The 16,006-nt window shown below is 36.5% G+C and overlaps 1 protein-coding gene across 4 annotated transcripts in view; it reads left to right on the top strand.

Annotated features, from left to right (window-relative positions):
- LOC113118422 (ran-binding protein 10) overlaps window positions 1–15,658 on the top strand; it is a 31,590-nt gene extending 15,932 nt beyond the window's left edge. For 3 of the 4 annotated variants that reach the window (XM_026287569.1, XM_026287567.1, XM_026287571.1), the window contains exons 6-15: window positions 356–540; window positions 684–796; window positions 2,218–2,326; window positions 4,345–4,493; window positions 6,371–6,581; window positions 6,747–6,883; window positions 11,025–11,170; window positions 11,458–11,569; window positions 11,763–11,918; window positions 13,000–15,658. In XM_026287569.1, coding sequence (XP_026143354.1) covers window positions 356–540; window positions 684–796; window positions 2,218–2,326; window positions 4,345–4,493; window positions 6,371–6,581; window positions 6,747–6,883; window positions 11,025–11,170; window positions 11,458–11,569; window positions 11,763–11,893 — 1,293 coding nt within the window. In that variant the 3' untranslated portion in view covers window positions 11,894–11,918; window positions 13,000–15,658. The remainder of the gene's footprint in view (window positions 1–355; window positions 541–683; window positions 797–2,217; window positions 2,327–4,344; window positions 4,494–6,370; window positions 6,582–6,746; window positions 6,884–11,024; window positions 11,171–11,457; window positions 11,570–11,762; window positions 11,919–12,999) is intronic. The other variant, XM_026287568.1, reaches the window with a different exon arrangement.
- Window positions 15,659–16,006: the final 348 nt, after the last annotated feature.

Here is a 16,006-nt window from a genome sequence, read left to right as displayed (position 1 = left end):
GTTTGCCTCCATCAGCCTGAATCCCTGTGCTAGCTTGTACTTTTCTGCCCAACGTTGGATCTTTGTATTGCAGCACTTCTCATGTTACTCTCCCACTAGGATGAATTGCTTGTATTGTAGCATTCCTGTATCTCACTTTGTAGCATACTGTAGCATCTTTAGGTCACTTACCGTCTGCTAAATGAACACATTTAACGGTTGATTGATAACGTGTTGTAGGCTAGTCATGAGCTAGGATTTCTGCTTCTGTGTGGAGCTCCAGTTTAGGCCTTGTCAGTTATGTGTGGCTGAAGGATTCCCTGTGCTGTGAATTACTGTTATTTACTGTACTTTTTGTCGCTGTCTCTCATTTCAGCCTAACCTGTACCCCACAGTAGGGCTACAGACTCCAGGAGAGATAGTAGATGCTAATTTTGGCCAACAGCCTTTTGTGTTTGACATTGAGGACTACATGAGTGAATGGAGGGCCAAGATCCACAGCATGATCGCCCGCTTCCCCATCGGAGAAAGACTGGGAGACTGGCAGGCGGTTCTGCAGAAGTGAGCATCCAGTCACCTTGTAATAAATTCAGCAGTTGCTAAACTGATCGAAACATCATCTTCATGTTTCACTGCTAATCAGCCTTATGTGGCTTATATGTGATTTATAATTCATATTAACCTTTTTATGTTTATATCTGCAGTATGGTATCCAGCTACCTAGTGCATCATGGGTATTGTGCCACAGCAATGGCCTTTGCCGGAGCCACAGAGACAATGATCCAAGAGGACCAAACCTCTATAAAAAACAGACAGAGTGAGTACAAAGTCAACTAGTTTGGCTAAAAATAAATGGAAATGAATAAATGGATAATTATGTGTGATTTGAATATGTGGCAGAATTAATAAGTTAAACAGATCTTCTCATGTCGTTTGTGGTTTGGGAATAGGAAAATATAACCGTTATGAGGAACATGAAGTCTTACAGAATAAGCAAAACCATTGCTTTTTTGGGATGACGCGTTATTTCTCAGTTAGTTATAGTAAAGCATCTTTGATTTAAGTTGTAATGAACAATTGAGTGAATTTAATAAATCTAGTTGAAAGCAACTTTTCATGAGATTAATTAAATGTTATGTGTAAATTTAGTCTATAGGAGGGTAGGATTGTACTTTATTGCCGAAAGCTGGTATTATTATGAGTAATCAAATTTTCTGTGATCTTCTCAGATAAAAGAGCTCAGCGTACAGTAAATGTATGCTTTAACTTTGAAAACAAAAAAAAGGCTCCTTTGCAAAAATAGTATGTACTGAAACTAAGCTTCAAAATTGAACTACCTCGGAGGCCGGTGACACACTGGATGCGTGGCTTAAGCGTCTCAGCTGATATAAATTCAAATATAAAAAAAAATAATAATTATTGACTTTCAAATATTCCCTCAATGTCACCTACAGTAGCAGCAGCTTGCCAGCGCCGCGTCAGGCACGATTCTGGTGTGTAAAGACACAGAAAACGCGATGCAGCCACTACTCAACTGACACGCAACAGAAACGCACGCTCACGCCACGCAGCCTAAACAAAATAAACAAAATAAGTAGAACAATATATATACTTTATATACAATAATATAAACTATATAACTATATAATTTATCTTCCTATTGTCGTGCTCTCTATGGTCCTCAAAAAAACATGGTGCTCATGCATGCGTGAGATGCTGAAATAGCAGCACATTCAAGGTTGTGCATTGTTATTACTTATGTTATTACAGTTATTACTTTCAGCAGATATCCAAACAAAAGTAACACAAAGCCAAGACCTGGACGTCTGATGCAATTTAGAAAAAAAGGATGTCAGGGTCACCCTATTTTAAAGGACCCTGTTCTTAACTGCCAAGAGCTGTATATTTCAATATATGTTATTATGCCAACCTGTTACAATCGGATTCAAGCTTTGCAAAGAGGCTGTTACAGATACATGGAGCATTTAAGCGTGGTGCATTTCACCTGTGAAGAGGAAATTAACATTAACGCCTTAAAAGCATAAAAGTAATAAAGCACCTGTTTAAAAGAGTCAGAGACAAGGAAAATGATCATGAAACAAAATTATGGATGCTCAAAACACTTTACTAGCATTGTAAGTGGTCCTTAAGGAGAATTAATGAGTGATATGAATATGATATGACCACTTTAACAAAACAAGAGCAAAAACACTAGTGGTTTCTTCTTTGTGCTTGCAGGTATACAGAAGCTGGTACTGGCAGGACGTGTTGGAGAAGCCATTGACACAACACAGCAGTTGTACCCCGGACTCCTAGAACACAATCCCAATTTACTCTTCATGTTGAAGTGAGTACTGTATGTCTACCAGCCTCTGAGAACCATGTGTGTGTCTTGTTGTTTGGATTGGATCAAGAGGAATTGCTTAAATCCTGAAACAAGGTGAAAAATGTGTTCTTTTTTTTCTGGGGATCAGTAGAGCTCAGTTGTATTTGAACTTGCAAAGCTTTTTGGAGTTTCATACTGCAAATGTACTCAGAAAACATGTAGACTGAGGTTAGGGCAGTCTTTAACTCTGTGTTATACATAATGAAGGTTTCTAAAGTGCCTTATGGTCATTCTGATGAATAGGGCTCTATTTTTGCTACTTGTCTTTATAGAAAAAAACACACAGGGTGAAAAGAGGGTCATGGTTGCTCTGGACTGAGCTGCATCTGATATGATTAGTCATACACTATTGCATAAGGTTGAATATGAACTGCCTTTGAACTAACTTTTTTGTAACGCTTACAAGTCATACATCAGCAACAGCAATTGATTTGTGGATGTTTTTTTTTTTTTATAATATTCAGGCCATGCTTCGAAATCTTTATCTTGCTGAGAGGTTTTTGTGGGAACGGTGCCTTGTGACATTCAAATTGCATGCAATTAAAAGATCCTCCTACAAAAATAAGTGGATGCAAATAATAACTGAAGTTAACAAAAAAAAAAATTTTTTTTGCATAGCTGCTTTCACTTAAAAAAAAAGAAGAGATGGGAGCACACAAATATCACAGGTAATATGTTGATAATGTTACAAAATATATATATTTAAAATAAATGCAGTTCCAGCATTCCAACAAACAAAAAAAATCAATGTAATAAAAAAAAAAGCATCACAGTTTATACAAAAATATGAAGCAGCTGCTGTTTTCAACATTGATAATAAAAGGAAATGTTTATTTTACAGCAGAATAAAATGATACAAAATTATTTCTGATAACTGTCATGTGACACTGAAGACTGTAGTAGTGGCTGCTGAAAATTTAGCTTTGCCATCACAGGAATACATTTTTAAAATATAATAAAAGTTTTTAATTTGTACAAATATTTTACAATATCACTTGTTTATACTGTATTTTTATGAAATAAATTAAGGCTTGGTGATCATTAGAGACTTCTTAAAAAAAAAAAAAAATGTAACCAACCCCCACTTTCTGAGCAGAACTACATGTTCAAAATCTCTGTTATTGGACAAACCAGTAAAGCATTATGAATTATTCCTCATGTTGAGTGATTTCCGGCAACTATGCTCTTTGTTTCATTTAAAAATAAAATATAAGCATACTAAAGGGATAGTTCACCCAAAAATGAAAATGTTGTCATCATTTACACATCCTCAAGTTGTTCCAAACCTGTATGAGTTTGTTTCTTCTGCTTAACACGAAAGATATTTTGAAAAATGCTGATGGCCCTCATTGTCTCCCATAGTGTTTTTGTCCATACTATGTATTATCAGCTATTTGGTTACCCATATTCCTATAAATGTCTTCTTTTATGTGAGTAAACCCCCTCAGAATTTTCATTTTTGAGTGAACTCTATCCCTTTAATAATTCTTTGTCATGCATTGAAAGTGTGATTTCCCTGATCTTTTGATTTCAGGCAAACTGCATTCAGAAAATCATTGTAAGCACTACAGAGCTATAAACATGTTACTGGCATTTCTGGGGTATTTGCTGCCTCTGTGGCTGTGTAATGTCAAATTTCTCTTAGGGAACAATTGCTATAATGTTTGGCTGGAATTTTGTTCTGACAAAGATAAAACTGATTTTTTTTTTATATAAAGCCTTACATGGAGGTGCATGCACGCTATTATTTAATTGCACTGTTGGATGTCATCAGATGTCAGATGCTGCTGTGGGAATAGTGCCAGGATGTGTGGGAAGGAAGCAGTGAGAGCTGAGTCTCTCTCTCTCTCTCTCTCTCTCCCTCTCTCTCTCTCTGTGTGATGTTGACAGACATTTGAATTGATTGGCAGATTGATGTGAGTGTGTGTTTGTGTGTGAGATCTCACTGGTATAAAAGTGATTTTTGTTGCTCTCCTTAGGTGTCGGCAGTTTGTGGAGATGGTGAATGGTACAGATAGTGAGGTACGGTGCTTTAGTGTCCGCTCTCCTAAATCACAGGACAGCTATCCTGACTCCCCCAACGTGAGCCCGCGGCACGGAGCCACCAACGCTCACTTGCACAACACAGGTGTCAGACACACTCCACACTAACGTCTTCAGTGTTACTCCAAAGTTAAGCACTTTGTGATTTAATGTATTTGGTTGAATCATAACAGTTCCTTGTTTCATCTGATAATTTTGTGACTTTAATGCATGACATTTAAACCAATTTTCTCTCTAAAATACTCATTAACTTAATGATAAAAAAAACAAAATAATGAATAAATCATCATTAATAAAAACATCTAGTTATTACATCAATACAGCAATTCAGTCCAACAAATAGCATGTTGTGTGTTTCCAATTGCACTTTATACATTTTCTTAATTCTCTATATAAATTAATTCACTCTTATATATTTTTTTTTGTCACATTACAATTACTTTTTTTGCATTATATTTATATGAAAATGAAGTTACAGTGCAAACATTTTGAATGCATTTTTTAGATAAATGTTATTGGTAACACTTTATTTTAAGATCCAATTCTAACTGTTAACTAGCCGCTTATTATTATGCATATTACTTTTTATTAGTACTTTTTAGGCACATATTAATGCCTTATCCTGCATGACCATGTTCTAGATCCCTTAACCTACCTAAACTTAACTGCCTTATTAACAAAGGAAGGAATTGAAGGAAATTGAAAGAAAACACTTAATAGTTAATAGCGAATGTGTTCCCTAATATGAAGTGTTTGCGTATTATTATTATTATTATTATTATTATTGTTATTATTATTCGTTTTTATTTAATTTGAGGTGCTTGAAATGTCTAGTGTTTGTTTCTGTTAAATTGTCTTGAACAGGCCCACACAGAATCTGTGTACTTAAATTTTTTTCTCTCCAAAAAGTGTAGGGTAGAAATCTATGCAATTAGAAGTAGCTCATCGTTGATTCTTTCATTTTTGTTAGCATTATTACAATCGATTTATTAAATTTAGTTGATGTGTTTACGCTTGCACTTTATACATCTTTTTAATTTAATTTAATTTATTTATTTCTAAACTGAGCTAACTATTCTAATAAGTAGCTTAAAGCATGAATGAAATTAGCCCAAATATTTATGAAACAAAAATGCAAGGGTTTAAGGACGTATAGACCTTTTGTGAAGAACAGCTTTTCAAATTCAGAATTGCGTGGGGTTAGATTCCGTGTGGGTCTGATCTCGACTAACATCTTTCAGAAAAGATGTGGAGCAGATGGTTTCTTGAATCACTTGTTTCACCTGTAATGCAGTTGGGTTGATTATGTAAAACCCCTTTCACACTGCACGCTGGACCCGGAAAATTGCCGGAACATTGCCGGGTCACCTTCTGTATCAACGCAAACATGTCCCGGGATTGATTCTGGGACTGATCCCGGGTCGGGGACCTAGTAACATTGCCGGGTTCAGTCCCAGAACGAGCCCTGTGTGAACAAAAGCCAGAACTAATGCCGTAAAGGCTGTTTCGTAGTGATGACGCACGTTATAGCGCAACTCTGTTACTGGCTGTTTTAAAGGCAGATCAACATTCGCGACGAAAATAATGTGTGCAAATTGTAATGAGGCAGAGATCAGGTAGTTCCTCACTTTCCGCGCTGAGAAGCTGAGATCGTTTGCCAGCTTAAGTGAAAGTTAACCTGCCTAGCATTTTCGACTCGTCGTACATTACACGTCACACCCTGATATCATGTGTCTTTACGGGACCTTTACGGGTTGTGTGTGAACACACACTTATTCTGGGTAATCACTAGCAGTGTGTAAGTGCAAAATCTAGCGACACGGGAACAATTGCCGGGACACATTACCAGTGTATTTTCCGGAATTGCAGTGTGAAAGGGGCTTAACTTACAATTGAAGTGATGAAAATTCATACTGTTTCTCAAGATAGTTCTCATTATTTCTTTCTCTCCTCATGACTCAGGAGCAGACAGTCCCACATGCAGTAATGGGGTCACCCCTAATAACAAAAATAAGAGCCACAACAAATACACAGGTGTAAGCTCCGCCTCCTCCTCTCCATCCTCCTCTCCTTCCTCTGTCAATTACTCAGAGTCCAACTCCACCGACTCCACTAAGTCCCAGCCCCACAGTGCCACCAGCAACCAGGAGACTAGGTCTGTGTTGTTGTTTGGGTTAGTAATTGGCTTTTTGTCTTTGAACCAGTCAGAAAAACAGAATTTGTGGTCCTATGCATGCAAGGCCAAGCATATAAAATTGAACTTGCTCACAAATATTGTGTACTTACATTCTCGAGAGACCAGCTCTGCTGTTGACTGTGTATTTTTGTGTGTTGACAGTGATAGTGAGATGGAAATTGAGGCAGAGCATTACAGTAATGGCGTGACAGAAAGCTCAACCCGCATTATGAATGGCACATACAAACACCAGGAAATCCTGCAGGTGGATGACAACAGTGTTGGCAATGGAGTAGCAGGTACAGAACATGCTCGCACAGCACATATGCAGGACTTTCAAAGTCGTATGCAACGGGCTGTGAGAAAGCCTTTTGAAAATGTTTCTCCTTATTCCCTGTTCATTCTTAACTCTAGTTCTTTCTCTGCTTTCTCTGTCATTCTTTCCCTCGAGATCTGCTAAATTGAGCTTCTCTATTATTCAGCCAATTTAATGTTTTTCTCCGAGGTTACAAAGAGAACGAGTGATCCTTTGTAGTTGCAAAGTTTTTGTAGAGGGTTTCTTGTAATACTTTCGTTTAATTTTTTTGTTGTATTTTTTGCTTAGATTTGAGAAAATGGCTCAAATTGATAAATTTTTTTTAGTCAGACTATTAAAGGGAGGACTTTTTAATGTTATATTATATACATTATATATTATTATATTATATTGTTATTTTATATTATTTTGTTGTTGAATGTTATGGAGTCTAACTTTTTTTGATTAAATTTATTAATTCTGCAAGGTTACATTAAATGGAAATTTTATAATGTTACAAAATTTTTTATTACAAAACGGTATCAAAATTTCCACAAAAATATTAACATTTTCAACATAGATAATAATAAAAAATGTTTCTTGAACACCAAATCAGAATGATTTCTGAAGGATCATGTGACAGTGAAGACTGAAGTAATGCATGAAGTAATCCATAGCATGAATATATTTCATTTTCAAATAGAAAATAATTATATTATTTTAAATTGTAATAATATTTCACAATATTGCTGTTTTTACTGTATTTCTAATAAAATCTTAATCTTAAGGGACTTTCAAAAACATTAAAACATCTTGAAGGGATATTTCATCCCAAAATAAAAATTGTCATTAATTACTCCCCTTCATGTCGTTCTAAATCCGTAAGACCTTCGTTCATCTTGGTAACATAGATGAAGATATTTTTGATGAAATCTGAGAGCTCTCTGACCCTCCATAGAGAGCAACGCAACTGTAATATTCCCAGGTCCAGAAACGTAGTAAGGACATTGGTAAAACAGTCAATGTGGCATCAGTGACTCAAATTTTTTGAAGCTCCAAGAATACTATTTTGTGCATAGATTTAGAAAAAATGTACTCAACAATTCTTCTCCACCAAGTTATGTCTTCTGCAATTTTGTATGTATTTGATGTAATCAAAGTGTGCATTAACATAATCTGCATAATAAGCGTTGTTTGTGCTTGGGGGAAAGCATGCGTATAAATTGTAATACTCTCTTAAATGGAGAAGACATAACTCGGGGAAGAAGAATGTTTTCTTTGCGCAAAAAAATATTTTCGTAGCATCACAAAACTGAAGTTGAGTCACTGATCTCACATGGATTGTTTTACTGAAGTATTTACTACGTTTTTGGACCTGGGAACTTGAGGTCAACTGATATATCGGGCCGATATTTGTAATTTTTTAATATATATCGGCATCGGCCGATATCTGTGTTTCGTAGCGCCGATTTAAAGTCAGGCAGCCCTGTTTTATTGGTGCGGTGGAAAGTGCTACTTCCGAAGGACGTGATGTGAAGGACCCCAAGCCAAAACTTTTGGAAGATTCAACAACAGTACTGGGAGATAAAGGTAGTCAGAGAATTTCACTCTGTAAATGGGGAGGAGAAGTTGGCAGCTCTCACAAACACTGCAGCGTGATTGAGGGCTCCGTTATTCCGCCGCTCCCAGACAGCACCGCGCTCGGAGAGACAACTGTCCTGGAGCTGCCCAGAACAGTGAATGACATTTGTTCGGAAGCTTGTTTTGATGCAGACAATAGCCAGGTTTCCATCCAACTCATTTGCATTTAGGGATGTCAATATTCTATAATTTCCATGATAGATCGTCGATTAAATTAACGATCAGTTAATAACCTTAATGCTGCAAAATTTGTCTGCAGAAGTATTATGTGCAAAAGCCACTTGGAAAAAAGCTTTCTCACCCGAATTAAAGAGGTTTTAGTCTGAATAAAATGCTAGTAGCAGGACTGTAAAGTGAATAGATGTGATTATGATCATTTGATAAAATGAAGAGAGCATACCATACGTTTGAGATCATTTTACTTTGTTTTCCGTCAAGGAGACTGCTGAATGCGCCTCTTTAAATGGTTTCGTGGTGCTGGTTGTTGTATTTTAAAACGCAATTGCAATGTTTTCAAATGACATTATAGTATTAAAAATAATAATATCCCAAACGTAACTGTGGTGCTTGTGGCTGTGCTGCGCAGTCAGTGAACCATTTTTTCCCCATCAAACATTTTATGCAAGTATTATGACCAGTACTTTTTAGTTTGATCCTGTTCTGCAAAATGTTAGATTTTTAATTTTTTTGCGTTACGCAAGGCCCATTTGTTTAAAAAAATCCAGCATTTACAGTGCATTAGATATGACCTCTAAACATCGGCATCGGCTATAGAAAAACCCATATTGGTTGATCTCTATTTGGAACATTTCAGTTGCGTTGCTGTTAGGGCTGTGCGATTAATCGAAATAAAATCACGATTTGAGTGTGCACGATTTCTAAATCGCTTTATAGTACGATTTTCTGCAGCCCCGGCCTCCCGCAGTATGTTATCTGAACCAATCAGGATGCAGCTCACCTAAGTGGAGCGCGAGAACAGAGCAGACTGGGCATATGCCTCCAGGTTCACATACACTGTCTGTCTGTGATCATTGTCTGTGATCTTTTTCGAGCTCATGTTAACGGAACAGAACGTTCACACTGCACATGGTAAAAAGATGAGAAGAGAAAAGGTTATAAATAGAAAGGTGCGAAAAGATTTTATATCTTGCGCGTGAGCACAGAGAGAGTTGTGAGTGCACAGGACACAGGTTGAGCGAGAGGAGACAGGTTGTAAGGCAGCATATATCTGAGCCTTATACAGAATAAACTCAGCGTGTGCCTCACAGATTTGAGAAATATAGGATAAATATTACAGAAAGCTTGAAATGTCTTTTAAACGAAAATATTCAAACCAAAATAGATGGGCTACTCTCTGATGATGTAATCCATATGAAATGTGCATTTCTCTCTGTTGTTCATGGCGAGTCTCCGTCGTCAACTTCATCTTTGCAGCAACACAGAAAACACCAGTTTATTACTAAACAATAAAATGTCTCCTTGCATATTTTCGAACCAGCAGGCTGTTCTGGATTGAGTGAGACCCCGCGGAATGAGCGAGCGGATCGGGATATTCAGCTCTCCCTCACGAGCTCTGATTGGAAACAAACCCGAGCCTCACTGTCTGCTGACCTTGCAGAAACATACAAATAGACATAGCCAGACTATTTTAGTACAAATTATGAGCTTACTGACATATTTTTTATAATTCTTGACAAAATTATAATATATTAAGTTTATTTTTATTTATTTTTATTTATTTTTTGCCTTGCCTAGGTTCCTATGGGCCAATGACGCAACGATGAGCATTTACTGCCTTTTAAAAATGTGCTGTCCGAGTTGCAGGCGGGTTAGTAGAAAACGTTGGTCAGGTGCAGGTTATTAATACATTGACCCGTGCATCACTGGTGCGAGTGGATAGATTAGTGCTCGCGCATTAGTTTAATGTGCTTTCGTGTTACAATAATGCAATCTCGTTGATGCTTCTGAACTGCGTACACATAACTTTTAGCAGATGGAGTCCGTGTGACCCTTGGGCAATAAATATATTGGGCAAAACATATAACACCTGAGGCACCGCTACAGTGAGCTCTTTGACAAATGCATGGCAACAAAAGAAGAAAAAAATCCTTGAACACGGTTTTATTTTATTAAATTTTTTTCTGAATGCACTAATGACTGTAAAGCATGTCTGTGTGTGTCAAAATCGTGATTAAAATCGAAATTGCAAAATTGATCAAAAAATCGTGATAGGTTTTTTTTCTCCATATCGCACAGCCCTAGTTGCTGTCTATGGAGGGTCAGATAGCTCTCTGATTTCATCAAAAATATCTTAATTTGTGTTCCAAAGATAAACTAAGGTCTTATGTGTTTGGAATGACATGAGGGTGAGTAATTAATGACATCATTTTCATTTTGGGGTGAACTAACCCTTTAAACATTTGCATTCCCAATAGTTCCACATAGCTATGAGTTGCAAATATGTCTGCTTTTGTGGTTTCATTGCAATTTATCTGCTCCTCTAGATGACAGCTGCAGCTCAAGACAGCTGTGTGGAGGAAACCAGGCGGCCACGGAGAGAATGATCCAGTTTGGCAGAGAGCTTCAGGCCCTCAGTGAGCAGCTCTGCCGCCAATATGGCAAAAACGCCACTCACAAAAAGATGCTGCAGGTAGGACTGATGGAGGGGAACAGGAGGGTAGGCTGTTATGGTGATATTGTGCAGTCATAAAAAAAACAGTTTGTTGTGTTTCATATAAAATATTGGTGAAGTGGTCTATTTAAACATGCAATAATATTCTGAGCATTTAAACTAATCTGTTCAACTCCTCTTCCTCTTGTTTGTTGCTGATGTAAATACACAGTTGAAGTGGAAACCTGATTACCCCTGTGGGTAGCAGTACACTTGCATCCTTTGTGCCCACTCGCCAATGTGTTTGTTTATTTGTGTGTGTTCAGGATGCATTCAGTCTGCTGGCATATTCAGACCCCTGGAACTGCCCCGTGGGCCAGCAGTTGGACCCCATGCAAAGAGAGGCGATCTGCTCCGCTCTCAACAGTGCAATTCTGGGTAAGACTGCTTGGCTGGCTGAGATCACACACTACTAAGTTCTGTGAACATGATCGCTTATGTGGGCCTTTTCATTTTCATGTGGCTGCAGTAACATGAGACTGATTGTAACGTGGCCATGAGTTATTATCATCATTCCTAAATATTGAATGGTTTTAATGGCCTCCTATCTGTGTTTTTTTCCTTCATTCAGAGTCTCAGAATCTGCCCAAACAGCCTCCACTCATGCTGGCTCTGGGTCAGGCCACCGAGTGCGTGCAGCTGATGGCCAGGGTTCGCTCTGGTTCCTGCTCCTTCGCCAGAGTCGACAACTTTTTGCACTAGCACCAGTCCAGACAAGAGCACCAATGTAATTATAGTTTTAAAAAATACTATATTTTTAGTTTTTTATACAGGAATTTGATTGTAAAATCCAGTTTAGATTGTTTTAATTCAAGAAAAAATTATTATTATTATTATTAATATTATTATTTTTTTTCATTTTTATTTTAATTCCGTGTCATTTTTCAGTTTTCATCCCTTTTAATGTGGGAACATAAATCATTCTGTATATGACAAGAGACTCATATCAGGAAACGTGAAATGTAATTAGTGGGTGGTTGGTTTTCTAACGTTTAGCAAAATTAAGAAAATCCGACAGTGCAGCATCACTAAATAAAATAAAAATATAGTTAATTTGTCTAATTGTATTATTATTTAAAATTTTAATTGCACATTTATAAGTCCGATTTAGTGTTTGTTCTTCTAGTGTTTGTCAAATTTACCTTTTTTTTTTTTTTTTTTACCTTTTTTTAATTCCGTAAAATTGCAGTATTATTTTTTTTACATTAGCACATGTGTGGCTTTTGTAACTTGAATCTGTAAGTCATTTGCTACTTGAGCTGAAAAAAAAACAGTGTTATGCTGCTTTATGTTGCAAACTGTGATATTGTCATATTATTTTAACATATCATAATCAAAAACAAACAGGTTTGGTTTGTAGCTACACTTTGTTATTCTGCTAGTTATTTGCCTACTAATGAATCAAATGTCTTGCACATTCAAAGAAAATAGCTAACTTAAAGCACACAACCACTTCGAATTGGATGTTTTTGATAGCGTAAACTAAAAAGTAACTAAAGTTATATGTATATAATATTTTATATATAGTTATGTGTATATAATATTTTATACATATGACTTCAGTTACTTTTTAGTTTACGCTATATATATATATATATATATATATGTATATGTATATGTGTTTTTTTTTTTCGTTCTTTTTTTTATTTTATTCAATTTTGTATATACACATACACATTTATAGGTCTTGTTAAGTGTTCATTCTTTTGCAAAATCACTTTTGTTTTACTTGGCCTCTTTTTCCCCTGCTGTTTATTTATTTATTTGATTAAATATTCCAGTAAACATAACATCTGTATTTTCCTCAGGCAGTGTTCGGGACAGCTAAAAGGAGGACTTCCCAGTTGGTTGCCATGAGGAGAACATGCGTTTGAATTGGTGTGTCGCTTGCCGTTTGCCAGAAGCAACCGAGCAGAATGAATAGAAACATGAGAAGAGAGGCTTCTTTTTAATTTAGTATTATCAAATACAAATTGTGTGACACTATTTAAGGATAATTAATTATTCTGTTTATCTAGTCATTTTTATTTTAGTTTATATTTTGTCCGTTTGTTGTGCTCATCCTGAAACAAATCAACTTCCCAAACTAATTTTTTTTTAAATGGGTGAATTCAGTGCATAGTTTTTCAAGCATATCATATCAACAATACACATAATGGTTAAGTTCCTACTGAAAATTTGAGCTACGCACTCTTTTTTGGTTTTTCACAGTCAGAGCTCAGGTATTTAGACAAATGTTCTTTTGTCGTCAGTGTGGGATGTTTGCGGACACAGGTGTCGCTTCACCAGATCAAAATGTGGGTTTTTAAGCCGGTCCTTTTTTATGTAAAAGCCAATTCTATAGGTTTTTTTTTAAATATGGTTAACTTTAACAGCCCCTTTAGGAAGCAAATGGACGTCGGTGTTGCAAATATGTGAATTAGGCGTGACTTTACCATGTTTTTGTGAGAGAAGGGGAGATAAATCATGGCTCCTAGCATCTTTTAAGCTACTTTAGTATCTCAGGCACCAGCGCGAGTTTCATTAGACACAATCACACATTGACGACGCAGACTTGCCTTTGGGTCCAATGTAGATGACTTCTATTTTCAACCATGCCCTAAAAATAAATCTATTTTACCACTATTTTACCATCTTTATATCATGCAAATGTCAACCGTCACTTTTTTTAAGTTTTAAGTTAGGTATATTGAAGTTAACAAGTGGTTTTCCGATTTTAGTGGCTGTACCAAATAAAAAACGCAACGTTTTTGACAAAAGAAAATTAAGGTCAGTTGTTTGATTACTGAGAAGCTCCACTGAAGTTTGCAGACTAACTTCGTATTACTGTTTTATACCCATGTGAATAGTGTCACTGTGTTGATAGTTCTCCTGTTAGATTAATAACTACAAACTGACACCGTTTCAACTTCTGTTGTTGGTTGTTTCATTGGCTGTTGAGTACTGTTGTTCAAGTTTCTTACCATTGGATGCACTGTACTTCAATGAATGCACACGATGCATTACTGTATCTGTCTACCTCTCCTGTTCAGTAATGGAGGGACAGAGTATGAACTTGCAGCATGCAAGACAATTGACTGACCCAGCGTTCCTGCAAATGAACAGAGGAAATAAGTATTTATTTAGCGCCTAGAACATCTCCTTAAATTGCAATCATCTTTGTTGCTCCAGAACTCATATCAGTGCAGTTGTTTTGGTCTTTCCCTCCTTTAGCGGTCTTTTATGTTTTGGCCTTTGTACATGTGATGTTAACTGGCTCAGGCACTTAACACTCTTTATTTCCCATTAGCAGCTTGTGTTTCTTTTTTCTGTCTTTTAATTTGGTCATCCATGAAGGAAGAATTATAACTCGATCCCATGTCAACCCAGCGTTTTGCTTGCCAGCATGCCGCCGTAGTGTGGAATGTAGCTTAGCCGATTTAATTTCCCACATTTTTTTTGCTGCTGGCCATCATGAGATTGTTACATTCCTGTATCTACACCTGCTTTAGTTCATGTATACCTCATTTACTCTTAGGACAGTGCTGTCTAGCTTGTTGTATCACGACAGGCGTTTTAGCAAGGTATGTGTAGTGCAGGTTGACCTGGAAGAAGTCAGAGGTCACAGGGTCACTGAAAGGTTGCACATGTTCCTCAATAGCTAAAATAAACTAGGCCTTCCCAACTCTGGAGTTACATAATGAAAATCACAGATTACACTGTTTGGAGCCCCATCATTTGTTTTTAGCAGTGTTTATGTGGCGGTCTGATTGTGTGGGGTGGGGATTTCACACATCCTGATCCCAAACAATCTTGTTTTTACTGTTTTACTCCGCTAAATGGGTTAATTTGGTTGTTAAATGGTGGTATAATGTTGCATGGGGAAATCTTGTGTAACTTTTTACTTATGTTTGAGTTACAAAATGGCAGTTTATATAGAAGCGCTCATACTTCTACTGACATGTACAGTACGTTGGAGATCTTTTGTCATGGGGCGGCTTTTAAATGCCAAATATGTTTTGGAACTCATCATAATCTAACCACCTGTAATGAATATTGTCATTTTAAAATGATCCATCATAGAACTTCTTATTGGCTTTAAATAGGGACCTACGTACATATATGGAAGGGAAGAAAGTAGCCAAAATCTTTGTCGAGATCATTTTAGTCATGTGGTGATGTTCCTGCCTCCAAAGACAGTGGAGCAGGATGAATGGAATGGAGTACAGCAAGCTGTGCAGAATTTATTTACTTATTATGATTTTAATTTTATTTGAGTTTTCTTTTAGCAATTGTGAAATGGGTTACCCTCTACATAGCATGAACCTTTAAAAAAACTTTAAAACAACAAAAAAAAGAAAAACGATTAAAAAAAGAAAATAAAAAAAGAGAGAGTCATACCTATGTACTGGAAACATGATAAAGAAATATTGTACTCATTTAATTTTGACAGAATTATTTTTATTAAAATACACATCCATGAGCAAACTGTGTCCGTTTTGTATTATTTTGTTCTTGTTTCTTCCTATTCGTATGGGAATGCAGTAACTGCATTTTTTGGATATATATACAGTACATTCAATGTTCTTGCATGGATAATCTATTCCTACAAAACATTGAATCCATAAAATGTGTTTGGCTCAGGATCAGATGTGTAAAAACTGTTCAGGATCTATTGTAAAATGGTTTCATGCATAGGATGTGTTTATTCCTGTCAACTCTATTGAGATATGTTCCCTACCGCAGCTTTAAATCTAACAGAATATTTATTCTATGTACTGTATATTGTATAAAGGGAAAATAATAGAATTAATGCACATAGGTGGTTTGAGAAAG

Source organism: Carassius auratus, chromosome 18, assembly GCF_003368295.1.
Source record: "Carassius auratus strain Wakin chromosome 18, ASM336829v1, whole genome shotgun sequence".
NCBI classification, from domain to species: Eukaryota; Metazoa; Chordata; class Actinopteri; order Cypriniformes; family Cyprinidae; genus Carassius; species Carassius auratus.
The sequence above is the reverse complement of the archived record's forward strand: the minus strand, read 5'-3'. Positions and strand labels throughout refer to the sequence as shown.